Source organism: Sinocyclocheilus anshuiensis, unplaced genomic scaffold, assembly GCF_001515605.1.
Source record: "Sinocyclocheilus anshuiensis isolate Anshui unplaced genomic scaffold, SAMN03320099.WGS_v1.1 scaffold222, whole genome shotgun sequence".
Lineage (NCBI taxonomy): Eukaryota > Metazoa > Chordata > Actinopteri > Cypriniformes > Cyprinidae > Sinocyclocheilus > Sinocyclocheilus anshuiensis.
The window spans coordinates 3,231,466-3,251,480 of NW_015542408.1; the positions used below are offsets into that span (position 1 = coordinate 3,231,466).

The 20,015-nt window shown below is 35.5% G+C and overlaps 1 protein-coding gene across 1 annotated transcript in view; it reads left to right on the forward strand.

Moving 5' to 3' along the window:
- Positions 1–20,015, forward strand: part of mipol1 (mirror-image polydactyly 1) — a 79,621-nt gene that overhangs the window by 56,148 nt on the left and 3,458 nt on the right. Inside the window, exons 12-13 of the mRNA XM_016492477.1 lie at positions 5,357–5,448; positions 15,894–16,076. Of these exons, the coding sequence (XP_016347963.1) occupies positions 5,357–5,448; positions 15,894–16,076 (275 nt within the window). The remainder of the gene's footprint in view (positions 1–5,356; positions 5,449–15,893; positions 16,077–20,015) is intronic.

Here is a 20,015-nt window from a genome sequence, read left to right on the forward strand (position 1 = left end):
TTAATTAAACAATTGGATAAATATTGGAATTATTTTGCAGAATATTTTTTTTGTGTTCCACAGAATAAAGGAATTCAAAGTTTTGGAATGATGTTTGGGTGAATAAATTATGATAATTTACATTTCTGGGTGAACTTTTGTCTGATTCTCTGTTTTATGTCTGAGCTGTAGCCTAACGGCACACATGCTGTAGACACATTGAGCACATTGGTGCTCATGCATTCGAATCTGACCTGAGTGCATCATGTCCTGGTTTCATTCCCCCTCAAATAAATGATAGTGGGTCCTCATAAAGATTGCATAAACCATCTCTTTCAAAGCATGCAGTTCTTTGCAGATATTTTAGTTGTAGAAGGTGTGGGTCTTATAGGTGTTTTAAAGCCAGGGGCATCAGCTCTGCTGTTTTGTGCTGACTGTGTTACAAGAGAGATTTATGAGTGTGTTCTGCGGAGGAGGGCTCTTTGTTGTCAGACAAGGATGCGAGTCTTTTGTCTCTGTCCTGGCGAACTGAATTTGTTAGATCAGACATCATCAGGTGACACAGGCTTGGAAATAGAGAAGGGTGCATGTGTTTCACAGGATTAGTTCTTTATAATGAAACGCCTGTTCAGTCCCGTTCACAATTTTTTTTACATGTGAAACACATTAAAATTCTAACGACAGTTAGAATAAGTATTAGTTTGGTAATAGTTTAGCAGATACTTTAATGCATTTATTAGAAGTTGGAAAAGTGCAGGCTAGAGATGCGAGTATAATCTGGCAGCAAACTATTTCTCTTGTGAAAAAGATGTACACTTTAGCATACTTTAGCAATTATTACGGAAATAATATGTTAAAAGAATATACTTAAGTGCATACTTAAGTGTATGTTAATTGCAATTAAATGAGAATGTATTATAGTTTAAATTATATTTTTTACCCCACATGAGTAGGAATAAACTAAATCTTCATCATTTTGAAATTTTTAACTATATTGTCTTTGAAATATGTGTCCTGCTCATTTAAGTTGGAACTTGTATACATTTGTAATTCCATATTTTTAATGATGAAGTAATTTGGTATATTTTAAAATATATTAACTTTAAATGTGAATATTAACTATAAATATAAACTTTTCATGCACTTAGGTATGTTAGTCAAACATCAATATACATTAAGTGTACTACTTTAAAGCATGACAAAAGATTATTAAACCATAATAATTTAACGTACTTTAAAGTAAAACTTTTGATTTGACATTATTACAAAGTGCAGTTTTTTGTGTACTTAAGTGCAAGAAACAGGAAAGTGTTTAAGTACACTTAAGTGGACTTTTATTTTATTAATATTATATTATCTGAAAGTGTAGTTTAAAAAAATCTTCTTTTAAGATTTGAAGTGCACTACAAGTGCACATTCAATAGTTAAGTTCACTTTGATTTTTAAGTTGTAAATAAAACAAAGATTATGTATGTGGGTGGCCATATGTTAATGTGGTTATTGCTATGACGTAATAACCATTATGATTTAACACATTTTTGCAGCTTAGATTTCATAAATGGTCTGAATGACGTGCTTTGTGACTGTTTAGTTATTTCAAAAGAGCAAGAAAAATCCTGTTTTCCTTGATATGTGCCATCTAATATTTTGCACAACCGCTTATAAGTGGCAGCGTTCCGTGACCTCTGACATGATACGGGCCGTGCAGCTTTAAATGAGCTTCAGTCAGAGCGACGGAGCGGACTGTGACACCGCTGATAACCTCCAGCACATCCTCTTCTCCCCACTGGGTCAGAAAGGCCACGACCAGCCCACCTCTGCCCCACCAAACGCTCGCTCATAAAGGTCAAGGCTGCGACCCTCCTTTGCAGGGCTTAATCTCTACAGGTTAACACGTTACTCTGGGAACCTAATTTGGATATTATTGTAATGAATGCTGATAAAATACATACGATTAAAAGAATTGCGCTTTGAAGTCGAGCTCCCCTCCCTGTTGGAGAACAGTACATATTGACTTTAGAGGTTTGAGGCTTTTTGATGTTCTCTTTGACTTGTGAGACCTGCACTCTAGTAATTAGAATGACTGGGCCTGCACCAGCGGAAGCTGCATGTGCTTATGGGTAAAAGTGTTTCGGGGATTTAAATTCACCAGGCATTCGAGTCATATCTGTTTCCGTTACAGTCATGTGTTGTGCTGAGAAAGCATGCAGACTTATCTATAGCATGCAAAGATTGTATTTGCATTTGTGTCTTTAGCCTGCAGTTGAAGATTTTTAATCACAGGCCACATCAGAAATGTATAACGGTACACATGCTTACACAGCTAACAGGGAATGTTCTCAGAAAGTTCTGGCAAGGTTCTCTCAAAATTATGAACAGTTATTCTTCCAGTAATGTTAATAGAATTTATTTAAGCTTGCCTGATTTTTAATAACACTGTCAAAAAACGTTAGCGCAAAAACTTTTTTTTTTCTTAAACATTTTAATTTGTAGTGCATCCAACGTTTTTTTTTTATGTTGCTACCTACTGCTTTCAGATGGTGGAGAAAACATTCAAAAGTAACATTTCCATAATGTTTGCAGAATTATGAAATTTAACGTTCTCTTGTGAAAAAGTGAAAAAAAATATTTTTAAACATTTAAAATTCTGGTCAATTTAAATGTTCAGAGAGCCGTCAGAATAACGTTTTCATGACTTATTGAGCATGTTAGCAAAACGTTCTTGGAACACATTTAAAAAATATATCATGCATTGTTCCGAAATAACTTAATATGCATTTCATTCTGAAATAACTTAATAGGATTGTTAGCAGAACATTCTTAGAACACATTCTTATTAAAAACTATTTCTGCATCATTCTTGGAGCTTTTTCGGAAACATTTTAATTGTTAGTTATTTTAGTTTGTCTAACATTCAGATGTTCAGAAAACATTCTAAAGTGACATTCCCATAATGTTTGCAGAAGTTTAAAATGGAATTTTCCCTTAATGTTTTCTCTAACGTTCACATAACCAAGAAAATAAAACACACTTAAAAACTGGACATTTTAAATGTTCAGAGAACATCATGTTTTCATAACTTAATAGGATCATTATCAAAACTTTCTTAAAATATTTTTTTATTAGCTGGGCATGTCGCATGCCACATGCCTGAAACTGACATGATTGTGAAGCATTGTGGATTTTGGCTATTGTGCTTGATTTTAGTGAAAAATAAACTCCCATCCAGTGCATCTTGATAAGATACGGCTCTGTTTCAAACAGGTGCCAAATTGAATGTGTTTTGCAGACAATGCATCCAGTTGGATGAAAGCTTTCAAGCTTTATCGCAGTTTATGATACACCCCAAAGATAAGGCACGGACAGCATTCATGTATTTTTGAAGAAAACTGTTGAAATCCCAAGCCTATCAATGACACGCCTCAATTCAACAAACCCTACGGTATAGAAGAAGTTCTAGAGTCATTCATCACCAGCACTTATGATAACTCCACATCTTGCATTCATTTGAAGGAATAGTTCAACAATGAAATATAAATATTGTCATTATTTACTCACCATCATGTCATTCCAAACCTGTATGACTTTCTTTATTCTGTGGAACACAAAAGGACACACTTTGATGAATGTCTGAGCTGCTGTTTTAAATATGACAAACATATGTGATTTTTACTGTTACGCTGTGCTAATGGGATAAAAAGCACTAAAAAGTACATCTAAAGGCCAGTTCACACCAAAGAGCATAATTATATTGATAACTAACTATAAAATGTTAATAATTATTCTATAACACTACACAATGCAATTTGTCATTCATTGCGCAACATTCCTTTATATTAACAGTACTTTGGGCTGTATTTTTATGGACTTTTCTTAGAGTCTAGTTCACATGTCTCATGCTCTATATTTGACGTTTTCTGATGTAATATGATTACTTTGTATGAAAAACAGACCACAATTTACCTAGTATTTGCAGAAAATCTTTCCTTTCCAGTCTCAAATCTCATTTGCACTTCTACTCAAAGAAATCTTATGATTTCTGAAGGTTTTGAATATTACACACAAGCACTTTAAGTGCTTATTTGTCTTGTTTGAAAGTTGAATTTTTTTCCCTCCCATACAATAACATGGAGATCAGTAAATGAAAGAATCTTTTTGTGGGGGTAAACTATTTCTTTAAAAGAAAACGGACATGTTGATCCTCTGTCTTTCTCTTTTAACCCCCCTCTTCTCTGTTTATCTCCCCAACTCTCCCTGCCTTTGTCCTCCCTCGTCTCTCAGGAGTATATTGCAGGCCTTTACAGTAGCACATGTTGTCATGTTTGTTTAGACAGTCTCCATTGTGTCTGTCTGCTCGCCCAGCTGTTGATAGGATGAGCCCATCAATACATCTGTTTCAACGGCAGGTCATTAGCAGGGGCTTTATTGTGCCGCAGGTTTAGGCTCTGCGAGGTAGGGGACAGTGTTTACCCGGCCTTCCCCGCACCCACCGGCCCAGGGATCCCTCGGTCTCACGACACACCGCTGCTGAGTAGGTGCTGAGTTAAGAGACAATAGAGTCAATTGGAACCCCCTCAGACTGAGTCTCATTGTGTGCACACAAACCAATAAATGAAGTTCAGGTGGGGTTCAGATAGTTATCTGTCTGACATCGGTGATGAATAAAAGCTGAGTTCTGCCCAATCTGAAGTCAAGAAAACAATGAAATGAGCCCATAAATATGAAATGATGTTATTTAATGTTTGATTGCTCTTCATTAGACCAGTATGCTTTACGTGACAGTAGGAGAAACCGCTTACGTTAATGCTCGCAATAACGCTTGCACGGCAACACTGAAAATCTGGTGCATACCTGCATCATATTATGAATTCTGTTCTCTTCCGTGCTGATGAAAGCACGGTCCATGCAACTTTTGCATACAACATTTTTTTATTTATTTGGTTTGATTCATTACTGTTACAACAATTGATTTGCATCATAATTTTAGTATTTGTATTTTTGTATTTTTTGTAATTTTATTTATTTTCATTTTTTTCTTTTGCTATTAGTAAAACTCATTGACTGTGCACTAATTCTCCTTATGGAATTCTATGTATTTCTTTGATGTTTATTTAGGAGACAATAAAGTAAATAATTAATAATTATGTATTCATTTAAACTATTTTTATTTATGCATTATTTATTTTCCTTTTTTATTTTATCAATATATTTTTAGGGTTTTTTTCACTGGTAAAATCCATATCGACTGTGCTGTTCTCCTCATGTAACTCTTTGTGCTTCTTAAAGGTTTTGTTTTTTGTTTGAGCTGTCCATACATGAACAGTGTGTTGTAACAGAGCGTGATATGATCTGACATGCATTTCTCCAATCTCTACAGCTTGAGGAGGAGCTTCAAGAAGCTCAGAGAGAACGAGATAAAGACCTGCTGCACAGTCACAGAGTGGAAGAGGAGCTGCAAACCTTACGCAGGTATCACAGGTGATCCACCTCACCTTACACTGCACAGTTACTCCTTAAACCACTCACTTGATGCATTTTACAGTTTGATTGAGTTGTGGTGGAGCATGAACCTGCTGTGACATGCCTTAAGTGTTCAATGAACTTACAAATAAACAAAGGTGCAGGGCAAGGTGTTTTGAAGGAGTGTAATAATTCAGGTGATGGATAATGTGTTGATGTTAGTGCAGGAATTAGGAGGAAGCCTTTGCATGCCATTCCAGAGGTGAGGAACCAAGAGGGCTTTGTATTGGAGGGTCCAGTCCATCATCTCTGGATTCTTGAGGTTTATGCATGTGACAAGAACCATAGTTGGTAACGCTTTTAGGGAACACATATGCATTATTAACAAAGAGTTTTCCCTCAATAAACTCCTAATTTGCTGCTTATTGATAGTAAGGTAGTTGTTTGAAGTTGTTAAGTTTAGGTAGTGAATAGGGTTAAGGGATCTAGAATATGGTCATGCATAATAGTCATTAATATGTGCTTTATAAGTACTAATAAACAGACAATATGCTAGTAATATGTATGCTAATAAGCAACTAGTTAATAGTGAATAGTGTTTTCTAATCTAAAGTGAGTCACGCTTTATTTTAAGGTCCAGTTCTTGCTATTAACAAACCATTAACTATGACTTTTGCCTCAATAAACTCCTCTAATTTGCTGCTTATTAATAGTTAATAAGGTAGTTGTTAAGTTAATGTATTGAGTAGGATTAGGGATGTAGAATATAGTCATGCAGAATATGTGCTTTAAAAGTACTAATAATCAGACAGGCATACTAATTAAGAGTGAGAATTGGTCCCTATACTAAAGTGTTACCCCATAGTTTTGTCTAGCCAGACTTTTGACTAGTTTACAAACTTTCATTGTTGCAGCCTGGGAGCTCATGAACGTAACTTTGTTTCCCGTCCAACCATTTTAGAGACCAATTTCCATTTTTTATGCGCAATATGCATCAAGTGATCTGAGGTTAAGACTAGTACCGTTGTTCACCTACACTCTTAAAAATTAAGGTTTTTTATTGGCCTCTATGATTCTATGAAGAACATTTACCAGTCATGGAATCTTTCAGTTGCACAGAAGTGGAAGAAGGTTTTTTAGATTATTAAAATGGCCTTCAGTCTAAGATAAATGGTTATTTTAAGAACTGTTCACCAGAAGGTTCTTTTATGAAACCTGTTCTTTTCTAAACCTTTATTTTTAAGAGTGTAGGTACGTTAGTTCTTGGTTATGTATTTGACAGCCAGCAGTAGAATAGTTGTTAATGAGGTGGTTTCTGTATCACAAAACTTCCATAATTTAAAAAGACCCTCATTGCCTGTCACTCGTTTCACCTAATTTCATTACTGATCGAAGCAGAAAGTATGAATCATGCACTGAGTCATCATCATCCAGCTTTATAACAGATTATGAACATTGAAACTGGCTTTTATGTGTTTTGTTTGCTTTGCACAGAGAAAAATAAATCGCTCGACTTAAGTGCAGTGAGTCATTAGATTACCGCAAACTCATGATCTCAAGGATTGGAGCGTTCGTGAAGTTGTGATGTCGAGCCACGTCTCCTGCAGACGCTGTCAGAGGTCTGTCAATGCTGGGATTCTCAGCGCAAAAAAGCCTCCAGAGGCACCGACCGCAAATGTTTCAGCACCACCTAACATCTGATTGTTTTGGCCTGCGAGTTGAACTCTGTGCTTATTTAAGGTTTTATTCAAAATGATAGTCAGGGTCTTAAATAACCAAACCAAAGCTTTCCCAGAGGTCGTGATGGACTACCGCAGACCCTCCCTCCCCGGTTCTTGTCTTCCAGCCAGAGGGCTTGTTTGCTTTACTTGGGGTTTATCTGTCAGTGAGGACGGCTTTGATAGACGATATGGAGTAAATACATTTGGCTCATAAACTGGTCGTGCTGGTTAAGTGAGCTGCGTCCGGTTTCACCGAGATGTACATCCGTGTGTATCAAGGACTTTCCATTTGCATTCGTCACATCTTATTAGATCTCTTCCGCATCTCGTTGTGCATGATTGCGTGTTTGTGTTTCACTCCAAAAGGGTTTTACCACCCAGTCATGCCGTAGGAGAACTTTTGCTAACACACTGCAATAAGGTTTTTTTTAATAGTATTTATTCATCTACATTAATGCATACAAATTTTTACATATACATTTTTAACATTTTAAGTTGGATAAATTAACATTAGTCAATGTTTTATGGACAAACATGAATAGTGTGCTGCAAGAGTTTGGGGTTATTAAGATTTTTTATGTTTATTTTCACCAAGACTGCATTTATTTCATAAAAAAAAAATAGTAATATTGTGAAATATTTGTTCTATTTTAATACATATTAAAATGCTATTTATTCCTGAGATCAAAGCTGAATTTTCAGCATCATTACTCCAGTCTTCAGTGTCACATGATCCTTCAGAAATCATTCTAATATGCTGATTTGCTGCTCTAGAAACATTTCTAATTATTATCAATGTTGAAAACAATTGTGCTGCTTAATATTTGTGTGGAAACCTTGACACATTTTTATAAGAATGCCTTAATTAATAAAAAGAACAGCATTTGTTTAAAATACAATAAATTATTTGAAATAGAATTTATTTATTATAATTAATTTTTTATTATTTTATAATTAAATTTATTTAGATAATTTATTTAAAATAATAAGGGTTTTTGCCACTTTTGAGCGATTTAATGCATACTTGCTCAATAAAAGTATTAATTTCTTTAAAGGGGTCATATGATGCTGCTAAAAAGAACATTATTTTGTGTATTTGGTGTAATGAAATGTGTTTATGCGGTTTAAAGTAAAAAAAAAAACATTATTTTCCACATACTGTACATTATTGTTTCTCCTCTATGCCCCGCCTTTTTGAATTCTTTCTTTGCGTGAACATTTGGGCGGCGTTATGCAAATCTTCCCACAGAGCGACGTAGGTATGTGGGGGCGTGTTAGAACGAGCCGTTTTAGGTAGGTGTGGCTGACTCTTAACTTTTATAAAGAATATCTCTTTGGATTTGAGACTTGCACCAAGAGCTTGTAACACTCCAAAGAGAAAGGAAAAATTGAAATCGGATCATATGACCCCTTTAAAACAAATCTTGTGTATATTTATACATTTCAAATTAATATTAACCTAGATTTTTTTAAGAAATGTGAAAGTGTTCACTGCTAGTTCATGGTACCTAATCTGTACATTTATATTAATAAATTGGCCCATATTTTAAAGTGCTTCCAAAGGTTTATAAAGAACTATTCTTTAGTTCTTTAAAAATTATTCAGAAAACGACACGGTTATCTGAAGAATTGTTATTGTTTTTTTGGTGTGTGTATGATGTTGGTGCTCAGCTGAGGCATATACGAACTGATTGTTTTGAAAACTGTCCTTCTAAAGTAATTCAGTTCAGCGTCTGGTGCTGCACACCCAAACTCACTTAATCTGAGAAGAGAGCTCTCACTCTTGTAGTCTTTTCTGTCTGTCCCAGCAGGAGGAGGAGAAGGAGCACATTGTATTTCCTCAGACAATCTGCATTGTGTGAGCGTCAGGGTGTCCCAACACTGGTCCCCAGCCCCTGCCAATGTGGCTGCAGCGCTGAACCTTTAAAAGGAGAATCCTCCAGGCCCAACAAAGGCCAGAGTATGGCTGCGTGTGTTTGCTCTCAGGATTGCCCGACCACCTCCATTGTGTCTTTTAGGATAACAGACAGTCTGTGTCACATGAAAGGGCAGCGAACAGATGAGAGAGAGAATGGGGTGTTAGAAAAAAATGTCTGCGGCGTGAACCTCGGGCTCTGATGGAACTGGCTCCGAATAGTGTAGCGTACACATGCTCCCCGCTGATAAAGAGAAACACTTAGGCAATTTTGTTCACTTGGGGTGGGTTGTTTTAATGGGTTATCATTGGCCGGCCGGTGACTGTGAGTTTAAGGTGCTTTGTTTGAGTGTCAGCCAGGAGGGAGACAACGCTGGATAGACGTGTATTAACACCACAGGTCCCCGTAGGGTCCAACTCCCCAGTGATCGCTCATTATCACACATGCTAACAGCTCGACCTGTCAACACTTGCAGCTCGATAGTCATTAGCAGATACAACGTACACATACATGAGCTCTCTTTTTCCAATACTCTTGCGCTATACCGTAAGCCAAAGAGCCCAGTTTCGATTTTCAGCTCAAATCTGATTGTTTTTTTTTTCTCTGGTTTTTCACATGACCTTTTAAATCTGACCCACTGGTCTGAATGGTCCTAAACTGACCTGTAAGCATAAACCAACCTGCCCCGATATGTTCATCAAAAAAATCAACAACACATTTCATAATATCATTGATATTATATTATATTATATTATATTTTGTTATTTTATGAAATTAGAAGAAATAAAAACCTTAAACATCTATGGAGTAGCATCAACATAACTCTTATTGTTAATGCTAACATGTATTACATTATATGATAAGATTAGCATTAAAAATATTTTTATAGTTTTTAATACAATATTTTATAATATATATTTATGATTTTCTATAATTGTGTATATATATATATATATATATATATATATACATATTTATTTTAGTTTTTCTTTAGATTTTTTTAGTTTTATTTATGATGGTAAAGCTGAATTTTCATCTGAATTTTTCAACATTCTTTTCAGGATTTATTTGAAATAGACATCTTTTATAACATTATAAATGTCTTTACTGTCATTTTTCATCAGTTTAATGCATGGTATACATACATATATAAACCGATTTGAGCCAGTCTTTTGCGGAGTCTCTCTCTCATTTTGATATTTCATATTTGTGTTTATTATTAACTTTGTATATGAGGTAGCACAGTAGTAAGTTGTCTGATCTTTATAGAGATTTCTAATCATTCATCTCTCAGCGAACTGATTATCAGTGGCATTTATTTCCATTTTCTTGTGTTTTCCCCCTTTCATTCAAACCCCCGCCGATTGAGCTGAAATTACTTATTCTCAGAAATCCTTGGACACTGATAACACCAGTAGTTATGCCGAATTGCTAGATGGAAACTTTGAATTTATGTGATATTTATAACGCCTGTGGCATTAACTGACTTTATCCCCAAAACAGAGCAAACTGCAGCCGCTGCATTAGCCGTCTTCGCCGTTCTGTGCAGCAAAATACATTTTGTAGATTGCATGGAACTCCTCCCAGCAAGCAGTGCCTGCTTTATCCAAACGCACAGCAGCGATCCTGCCCAGGCTCAGTGCAAGAAATTCATTTTTTTCATGAACAAATGATCACAACTTTGCTGTTTGTGTTCACCATTGGGTGTGTTCTCATATTTCTGGGTTCTATTGAGGGAACGAGACATATTGAAACAGCCACGGCCTTTATCAGCAACTGTCAACATGAGTGATTGGTGTAAGGAATGGTTGACGGTGGGATGTGGTCGGTAGTTAGCTTATATCCACCTCAGGTTGCTCTAGACACCTGTCAGTAGAATGTCTGTTTCTGCTTTGGCTGTAGATAAATGCTCTCTATTAAAAGGTTATTTTACATTTCCCATCTGATAGCATTTTGTGGCGGTGTTAATGTTTAACTGGCCTGTAGAGTTAGAGGGCAGGTTTGTTGGGATCCCACCCCTGTGATCAGGTATCTTACGGTTCTGGTTAATGTTTAACAGAGTCCTCAGGTCGTCTGTCTGGCAACCTTTATAACTAGACCAACATACACTGCTGTTTTTAACGAGTAGCATATGTTTGGTTGAATGCAGTGAATAGGATTTTTAAATGTACAAGAGGAGTTATTAGTATTTATTTTATTAGTGGGTTTTCACTGTCACTGTTACTGTTGCTCATACTTTAAGGAATAGTTGTAAAAATGTACTTACCCACAGGCCATCCAAGATTTAGAAGAGTTTCTTCATCAGAACAGATTTGGAGAAATGTATCATTACGTCACTTGCTCACCAATGGATCCTCTGCAGTGAATGGGTGCCGTCAGAATGAGAGTCCAAACAAAAGATAAAACATCACAATTATCCACAAGTAATCCACACAACTGCAGTCCATCAATTAATGTTTTGTGAAGTGAAAAGCTACAAGTTTGTAGTAAATAAATGCAATATTAGGTCTTTTAACTTCAAACTGTTTTGTGAGTCCTCTAATATCGCTTTCTCCAGTGAAAAAGTTGTCTGAATAAGGAGAGAAATGTACACAGATCAAGTACCTTTTACAAGCAAAAAGAGTCCAAAAAAGTTCTGACCAAATATGTCAGTGGATTTTGATGTGAGAGGACAACAGGGGATGGACTTTTTCACCGCAAGAATCATTCTTATGCATTTTAAAGTTAAAATGCCTTAATTATGGATTTGTTTCTTAAAAACATCCAGCTTTTTACTTTACAAGACTTTAATTGATGGACTGGAGTTGTGTGGATTATTGTGATGTTTTTATTTTCTGTTTGGACTCTCATTCTGACGGCACCCATTCACTTCAGAGGATCCATTGGTGAGCAAGTGACGTAATGCTACATTTCTCTAAATATTTTCTGAAGAGATAAACTCATCTACTTCTCGGATGGCCTGAAGGTTAGTCAATTTTCAGTCAATTTTAATTCTTATATGTACACTCTTAAAAATAACGGTTCTTAAATGTTTCTGTGATTCCATGAAGAACCTTTAACATCCATCCGATCTTTCCATTGCACAAAAGGTTCTTTATAGTGGGAAAAAGTTCTTCAGATTATTAAAATATTACATAAAAATGGTTCACTTGAAAGGTTCCTGGAACCAAAAATGTTTCTTGTATGCCATTGCTTCAAACCCTTTTAGAACCTTTATTTTTAAGAGTGTAGTATAATCATATAACATATAATTTCACACATCTGTCACAGCTTCTATGTAGTGAACTGTGTACTAGACTGGTTGCGTTTATGTGCCTGTTTATGGAGCTCCATCATACTTGCATCTCCATTCCTCTGAGCTGGACAGGAATATCATATATCCTAGTATAATCATTCTCATAAAGTGGGAACCAGGATGGACCAGTTGTGTCTGTGAGGGGGTGGGTGGACTTAGATAAGATAATCCATAGTGTGGCAATGCTTCTCTGCCCTTGTTTGTCACTGTCATTGGACCTTTGTACCCAATATGTTTGCATTTAATTAAACAAAGCACACAACTTTACATCACTTTCTCGACCATCAATATCGCATCAGAATTGATTACCTCCTGCCTTAAAAAAATAAAAAATAAAGGAAGAACCTGACATGGAAACCTTCCTGGAACTAATTAGCAAGACTAAATGAGTAATATGGCTTTAGGGCTACAACACACAGGCACATTGGCTAAAGCCAAAAGACAAAAGCTGCTGCCAATCAATCTTGAAGTTCTCTGTCACTATAGACACATGCAGGCATGCGAGCCAAACAGACGTTTTGTATTGTCAGCTAATCGTGGCATTGTACTAAATGCATTGTTTCCCTGGCTAATATGAATGCCCACTTAATAGTGCTGTGGTTTTCTGTATGTCTGGTCGCAGGTGAGCACAGCGTACCTGTGTGTGTTATTACAGCCGTTCATCTTGTTTCTGTTTGAATAAAAAGGGGAGCAGGTGTTATCATTATTTAGACTTGATATTGGCATCTCCGTGCTCTTGGTGTCATATTAAAGCATATTAGTCCTCTGCAGTTTGTTGGCAGCTTTTTAAGCTCCTTTAAGCATTTAACATTATAATGGGGCTTGTTAAGGGGAGACAAAATTACTTTTCATTTGACAAACAATAAAACGGGATAAAATCTATTAGATGTAGAGTATGTAACCACATAGCAACCAAGAAAGTCTATCCACCTTATTCTGCAAGAAAGAGAAAGCCATTTCTTTGAATGAGCGATACTTACGATGTACTACCCGCTATGTAAATATAGGTCTGTTTAGGATTGTGATAATAAATTCCAATATTATGATAACAAATACCAATTTGCAATATAAAGCACTATATTGGACTGTTTTTGTACAGGTAAAATTATTGGAAGCGAATGAAACTCATGAATTAAATCTCAAAATGTGTAACTTTAGGCCATTCACACTAAGGACGAAAACTATAACGATAAAGAAAAATCGTTCGAAATTCCGATTTAAAAGAATAGCAGATAATTGCATAGAGGAACGTTAATTGCACAGGAACAATATCATTGAAATCACTTTCAAAATGAGTTTTTCCAGCTGATGTACAATAAAAAGGTTAACAGCCAATCAGCTGGAAGTGAATGACAACGTAAGCCTCGCAACTTCAAGTTACAGACAGCTGCACCTGCTCTCACATTAAAAATAATGTGGAGAAAGTTATCTGTTAGCATTTTTTATGGCAATTATTTGACTGCTGCATGCAACACTTTAGCATTTTGGTGGCTTTGATTTGCACAGGAAAGCTGCATCATGTTTTCATTAGAAATGTTTATTCTTTGGAACGTCTGTTTTCTCAAGAAGTTGATTTGTTTTTTTGTGACAGCGGTATTTCAATTTATTACTATTACTTCATAGGAGCTTTTGGCGGTGGTTGTACAGTTCTGCTCGTGTTCATTGGTTAGTTTGATATGTATCGCTCAACATCACCCCTACCCTTACGTTTTTATCTTGACCCTCGTTATTTCACGCCTTGTTGAAAAACACCTGTCTGAATTTCACCTCGAGTTGGATGCAGCGCCGTGAGAGCGCTAATGTATTCTGCTGACATTCTGAGGAATTATTAGCCCCAGATATTGTTTCTTGTACTGACATTCCGTTTGAATATTAGATGTGTCTGTTGATATAGAGTTATGATTCCCCACCTCCAGGTAAACTGCAAGCATGCTCTCTCTGTGTCTGGGTCAAGTTTCATGTTTGTGTAAGAAATTTGACCATTGGCATTTCTCCTCCTGGCTTATGAAACATGAGCCTGATGCTACACCGTCAAGTCAGCCGTTATATTGTTCTTGTAATTTTGATGATTGTCTTTCCTGAGGATCTATTGAAGTGTGCGATGAATAACAAAGATATGTAGTTTTGTAGGTTTTATATGCATTAAAATTGGTATTACTTGGAAATGAACACACTTACAAATTCAGTTCAGTTCATTTTAGTTAATATTTTTTTCATAAACAATCATATAATCTATGTTGCCTACTGCATTCGTTAGAATGCACTGAAAACATAGTAACCTAAACATATAAATTACCTGGTCAAGTTAAAAATTTGTTAATATAATACATTCATTTCTACCAACAAAACTAATTTTTATGGGTTAAATCAGGTAGCTGTAGTACTAAAACTAAAAGCAATTGCAGTTAACAGTGCAGTTTTAGAGTGTAAGTTTTGTTAATAAAATGTAAGCTTATATGTGACCCTGGACCACAAAATCAGTCTTAAGTGTCGATTTTTATTTAAATAAAATAAATAAATAAGCTTTCCATTGATGTATGGTTTGTTAGGATAGGACAATATTTGGCCGAGATACAACTATTTGAAAATCTGGAATCTGAGGGTGCAAAAAAATCAAAATATTGAGAAAATCGCCTTTATAGTTGTCCAAATGAAGTTCTTAGCAATGAATATTACTAATCAAAAATTAAGTTTTGATATATTTACGGTAGGAAATTTACAAAATATCTTCATGGAACATGATCTTTACTTAATATCCTAATGATTTTTGGCATAAAAGAAATTCTATAATGTTGACCCATACAATGTATTTTTGGCTATTGCTACAAATATACCCCAGCGACTTAAGACTGGTTTTGTGGTCCAGGGTCACATATGGCGTTTATATTACGGTTTGTTGTGTTTTAAATGTAAACCTTGGCCAATGCATAATCTGTGCCCTGTTTTTACATTATTTTACATTTAATAAAGGGCAAAATATGCAGAATTCTGCTTAATGAATTTAAAAATGTTAAACTCTTGATAGTTAAAGGTATTATCAAGTAAGCCATTTTATATTTTATTAAAGCAACCAAAATGTCTCACAAATGCAATTATAGAAAAATGAATGAATATGCAAGTAGTTGGGGATGTGTGGTGTGCTGAAGAATTCAGTTTCTCATCACAGGAATAAAATACATTTGAAACATATATTTACATATAACACAGTTATTTCAAATTGTAATAATATTTTACAATTTTACCTGTTTTTACTGTATTTTTTATCAAATAAATGCAGTCTTGGTTAGAAAATGAGGAAAAAAGGAACAAAAGAGCAGTATATATACAGTATACTATATATATATATATATATATATATATATACTGTATATAAAATTATTTTTTATTTTATTTTTATTTTTATTTATTTTTTTAACTGGCATAAGGTGTGGTAACACTTCTTTCAAGCAGCCAAGTGAACATGGCCAATTCATGACTGACTCTATCACTAATTACACTTATGTATCAAAACTGTGTTTTCAGTGTGCTACAGCATCAGGCTGATGAGACCAGTCTAGACAGTCCTGCCACCTCAAACCAGAGCCAGACCCAGATTCAGCCCCTGCTGCACCGTCTGCAGCAGCTGACGTCAGAATTTCAGAGCGCTCAGACCCAGCTGTGTCTGACCCAGGAGAGAGAGAGGGAGGCCAATGAGAAAGTGCAGAGGTGAGTACAGACATGCGCTTTCTGGTTTAACATGGGAAAGTTTAAACAACATACCAAAACCATGTTAAACTATCAGTCTACCGGTCAAAATTCTGGAATGATTAGGATGTTTTTGAAGATATATTTATCATTACCAATGTTTTCAAAAATGTTCTGCTTAATATTTTTGTGGAAACAGTGATACACTACCATTCAAATGTTTTGGCATAAAGACATTTAAATGCTGTTCTTTCTATTCATTAAAGAATTCTGAAAAAATATATTTTCAGTTTTCACAAAAATATTAAGCACGCAACTGTTTTCAGCATTTATAATATGAAGAAATGTTTCTTGAGCAGCAAATCAGCATATTAGAATGATTTCTGAAGGATCATGTGACACTGAAGACTGGGGTAATGATGCTGAAAATTCAGCTTTTCATTACAGGAATAAATTACATTTTAAAATATGTTCAAATAGAAAACAGTTATTTAAAATTGTAATAATATTTTACTGTTTTACTGCATCATTAATAAAATAAATAAAAGAGACTTCTCTCAAAAACATAAAAACATTATTGATTATTCCAAACGTTTGACCAGTTTTGTGTGTGTATTTATATATAAAATTATTTTTCTTATTTATTTTGATTTGGGTTCTTAGGATATTTTTTCACTTGATAATGACAGTTTTGTCCTCATTTGCCCATTTACTCATTTACCCTTCTTTAGTTTCAAGTTCCATACTTGTATGACTGACTTTCTTCTGTGAAACAGAAAAAAAGATGTTATACAGAATGTCCGTGCTGCTCTTTTCCATTCTGTGACAATGAATGAGGACAGATGCTGTTAAGCTGAAAATGAGAAAAAAGTACCATGAAAGCAAAATTACAAAATTAGTCTTTACAACTAAATCCACGACTCATTTAGACTCCTTATATGATGCTTTTTGGTCATTTTTGGAGATCAACAGTGTTGATCCTTATCCACTTTTATTGCATTGAAAACAGCATGAACGTTCTTCACTTTTGTGTTCCATTAAAGAAGCCTGATTATTCCTGTTTGGAGATATTCCTGTACTTGTTGGATGTTCTTAAAGCATGTTCTCTCAGTCTCTCTAACCTTGCCCTCTTGATCTGTTCTGTACATTTATAAAAACTGGTCGTCTGGTAGATATTCCCTCTCTCTCCCTCTTGTCTCGCTCACATGGGGGCTCCCCACGCAAAGCAAACACAGACTGGTCTGCTGATCTATTTACATGATGAATTAACCAAAGGGGGTGGAGATGCTGAGCTGAGGGGGTGCTCAAAACACAGAGAGAACCCCCCCACTACCCCATCACAATGACAGAACTTTAGTGCACAGTTTACACATGCCGCTCTGAAGGGTTTCAATCACAGCCTCTGCTGCATGACATGAAACTCCATATCCCACAATGCACTTTGCTTTGACCAGTGCTGCTGTCCTCACCTAGACAGCGAGTATCAGAGCAGCTTGTTTGTGTGCACTGGTCTGACCAAGCGGCGACCGCAGTGCAAGGTTCAGTCGTGTGAGTCACTACTGTCTGCAGCAAAGAGTCGAACTGCTCATTTCAGCCCTGCGCAGGACTGCTGGAAGAGTCTCTGTGTAGTATTACTGGAAGCTAACAAGTTCCCTGTATTCTGAGAATCAGCATGTTATTAATTGCTCGAGGCCCTGAATTTGTGCCAAATCACTTCTTAAAGGAATAGTTCACCCAAAAAATGAGCATCATTTATTCACCCTCATGACTTTCTTTGTTCTGTGGAACACAAAAGAAGATATTTTGAAGAATGTTGGACCTCGCTGATTTTCATTGCATGGGGGAAAAGAACATTGAGACATTTCTCAAAGTATCTTCTTTTGTGTTCCACAGAACAAAGAAAGCCAAACAGCTTTGGAACAACATTAGGGTGAGTAAATGATGATAAAATTTTCATTTTTGGGTGAGCTGTCTATTTAAAGCAGTACTTCACCTAAAGACAAAATTCAGTCATTATTTACTCACCCTCACATCATTTCAAATCTGTTTATATAGGATATATTTATTTGATGAAGAGTTCTGTTTTTGTACATAGTTATCATGACCACGTTTTCAGAGAATAACGACCTGAATTTGGTCCGTTCCATGTAAGCCATCATATGACACCAGAAGACTTGAAATATAGCATACGAGTCACATGGACTGCTTTTCTGTTGCTTTCTGATTATTATTTTGTACATTCACTGATGTGTTAGATACCAGTAGAGATTCTATTTATATTTTGAATTAGTTTTCATTTTTATTTTTTTTATTTTAGTTAAAGTTTTAGCAATTTGGTTGTTTGTCGTTTTTATCAATTTTTTTTAAATAATATTTTGAATAGTTGTAATGAATTTTTATTTCAGTTTCAGTCTCAGTTATTTTAGCACATCAATTTAAATTAAATGAAAATGAGAAATGTTGCTTTGGCAACTAACGGAAGTAAAATAAGACTAGGTTTTTATTGTTGTTTGTTTTATTTCAAGTAATAACGTTTTTTTTCTGTTTTTAGTTTTAGATAAGTATAAAAACTTTGCTCAGAACAAATGTGCAAAAATTGTACCTTTAACTACACAGCATCTTATCACTGGGACAGTAACCTTTAAGTGACAACTTTGCACCTTATCTACCCCTAAAAGGTGCATATTTGTACCTTTATGTGCCCTTAAGATACTACTATGAATTTTTTAAGTGTAAATAAACTACAAAGATGTCCATTCGATGGTGCTGCCACAGTGATTAGCTGTTGTACCCCTAAAGGTACAATGTATGCATATTTTGTGTAAGAGTGTATGACCTGTTGTATGGAAAATAATTTCAATTATTAAGATTATTTTAAAAATCCTCTTTTTGTGTTCCAGAAAAAAAAAAATCTAATTAGAGTTTATGGGGTGAGTAAATGTGACAGAATTTGAAACAACACATTTTTCTTGCAGCGAGCCCTCATGTAGTGATGGTTAGGGTCGAGGTGATGGCTATTTTGTCTCATAGAGCAACGGATAACATGAGTGTCAGCTTCTGCGTGAGTGTACGACTGGGATCGTCCACAGTAAGCGGGAGGGGAACCGCGCCGGTCACACCTGACCGCTAGCTGACATTCAGATGGATGCCCTGCACTCCACCCGGGTTCCAGGTGGCCTGTGGGAAGCCGCTCTGACGTGGGCCTCGTCGCATGACGGTGAGAAGAATGCAGGGGTGATGCGATCGGCCTCCAGGCTCCTACAGCGGGGCGAACCGGGGAGGAGGAAGCCCAGCGCCGGCCCAGAATGTGGCACCTGAGTGCCGTTCCTCCAGGCCCATTGATGGAGGAGCTGAGCTGAATGTCTAATGACCTGCTGAATCAAATTTGGCCGTGAGAAGCGCACAAAGGAACTTTTCATTGGCCCGACGGCCCACAAATGGGCTGCGGCTGGTACGTCCCATCTGGGGTTATTAGGGATGTTTACTAAAACTAAAACCATTACAAAAAAAACTTTTGTTACTTGAAATAAAATACACTTTAACAGAAATAAAATATTTATTTTATTTTATTATATTTATTATAAATGCACTTATTTTATTTCAGTTAGTTGCTGAGGGAACATTTCTCATTTTCATGTAGTTTAAGTTGATGTACTAAAATAAATGAAATAAAATGAATACAAACTCACAAACTCAAACTCAAAAAATATATAACTAATAAAACTAATAAAAATTAGAAAAAAGAAAATCTAATTCAGAATACTAATAAAAAAACTATTTTATATAATATAACTTTTTATAAAAAAAACAAAAACAAACTTATTTTATTTCAGGAAGCTGCCGAGGCAACATTTCTCATTTGTCATATAGTTTAACTTGATGTACTAAAATAACTAAAACTATAACTAATAAATGAAAATTAATGAATACTATAGGCACATCAAAGAAAAAAAAAACTAA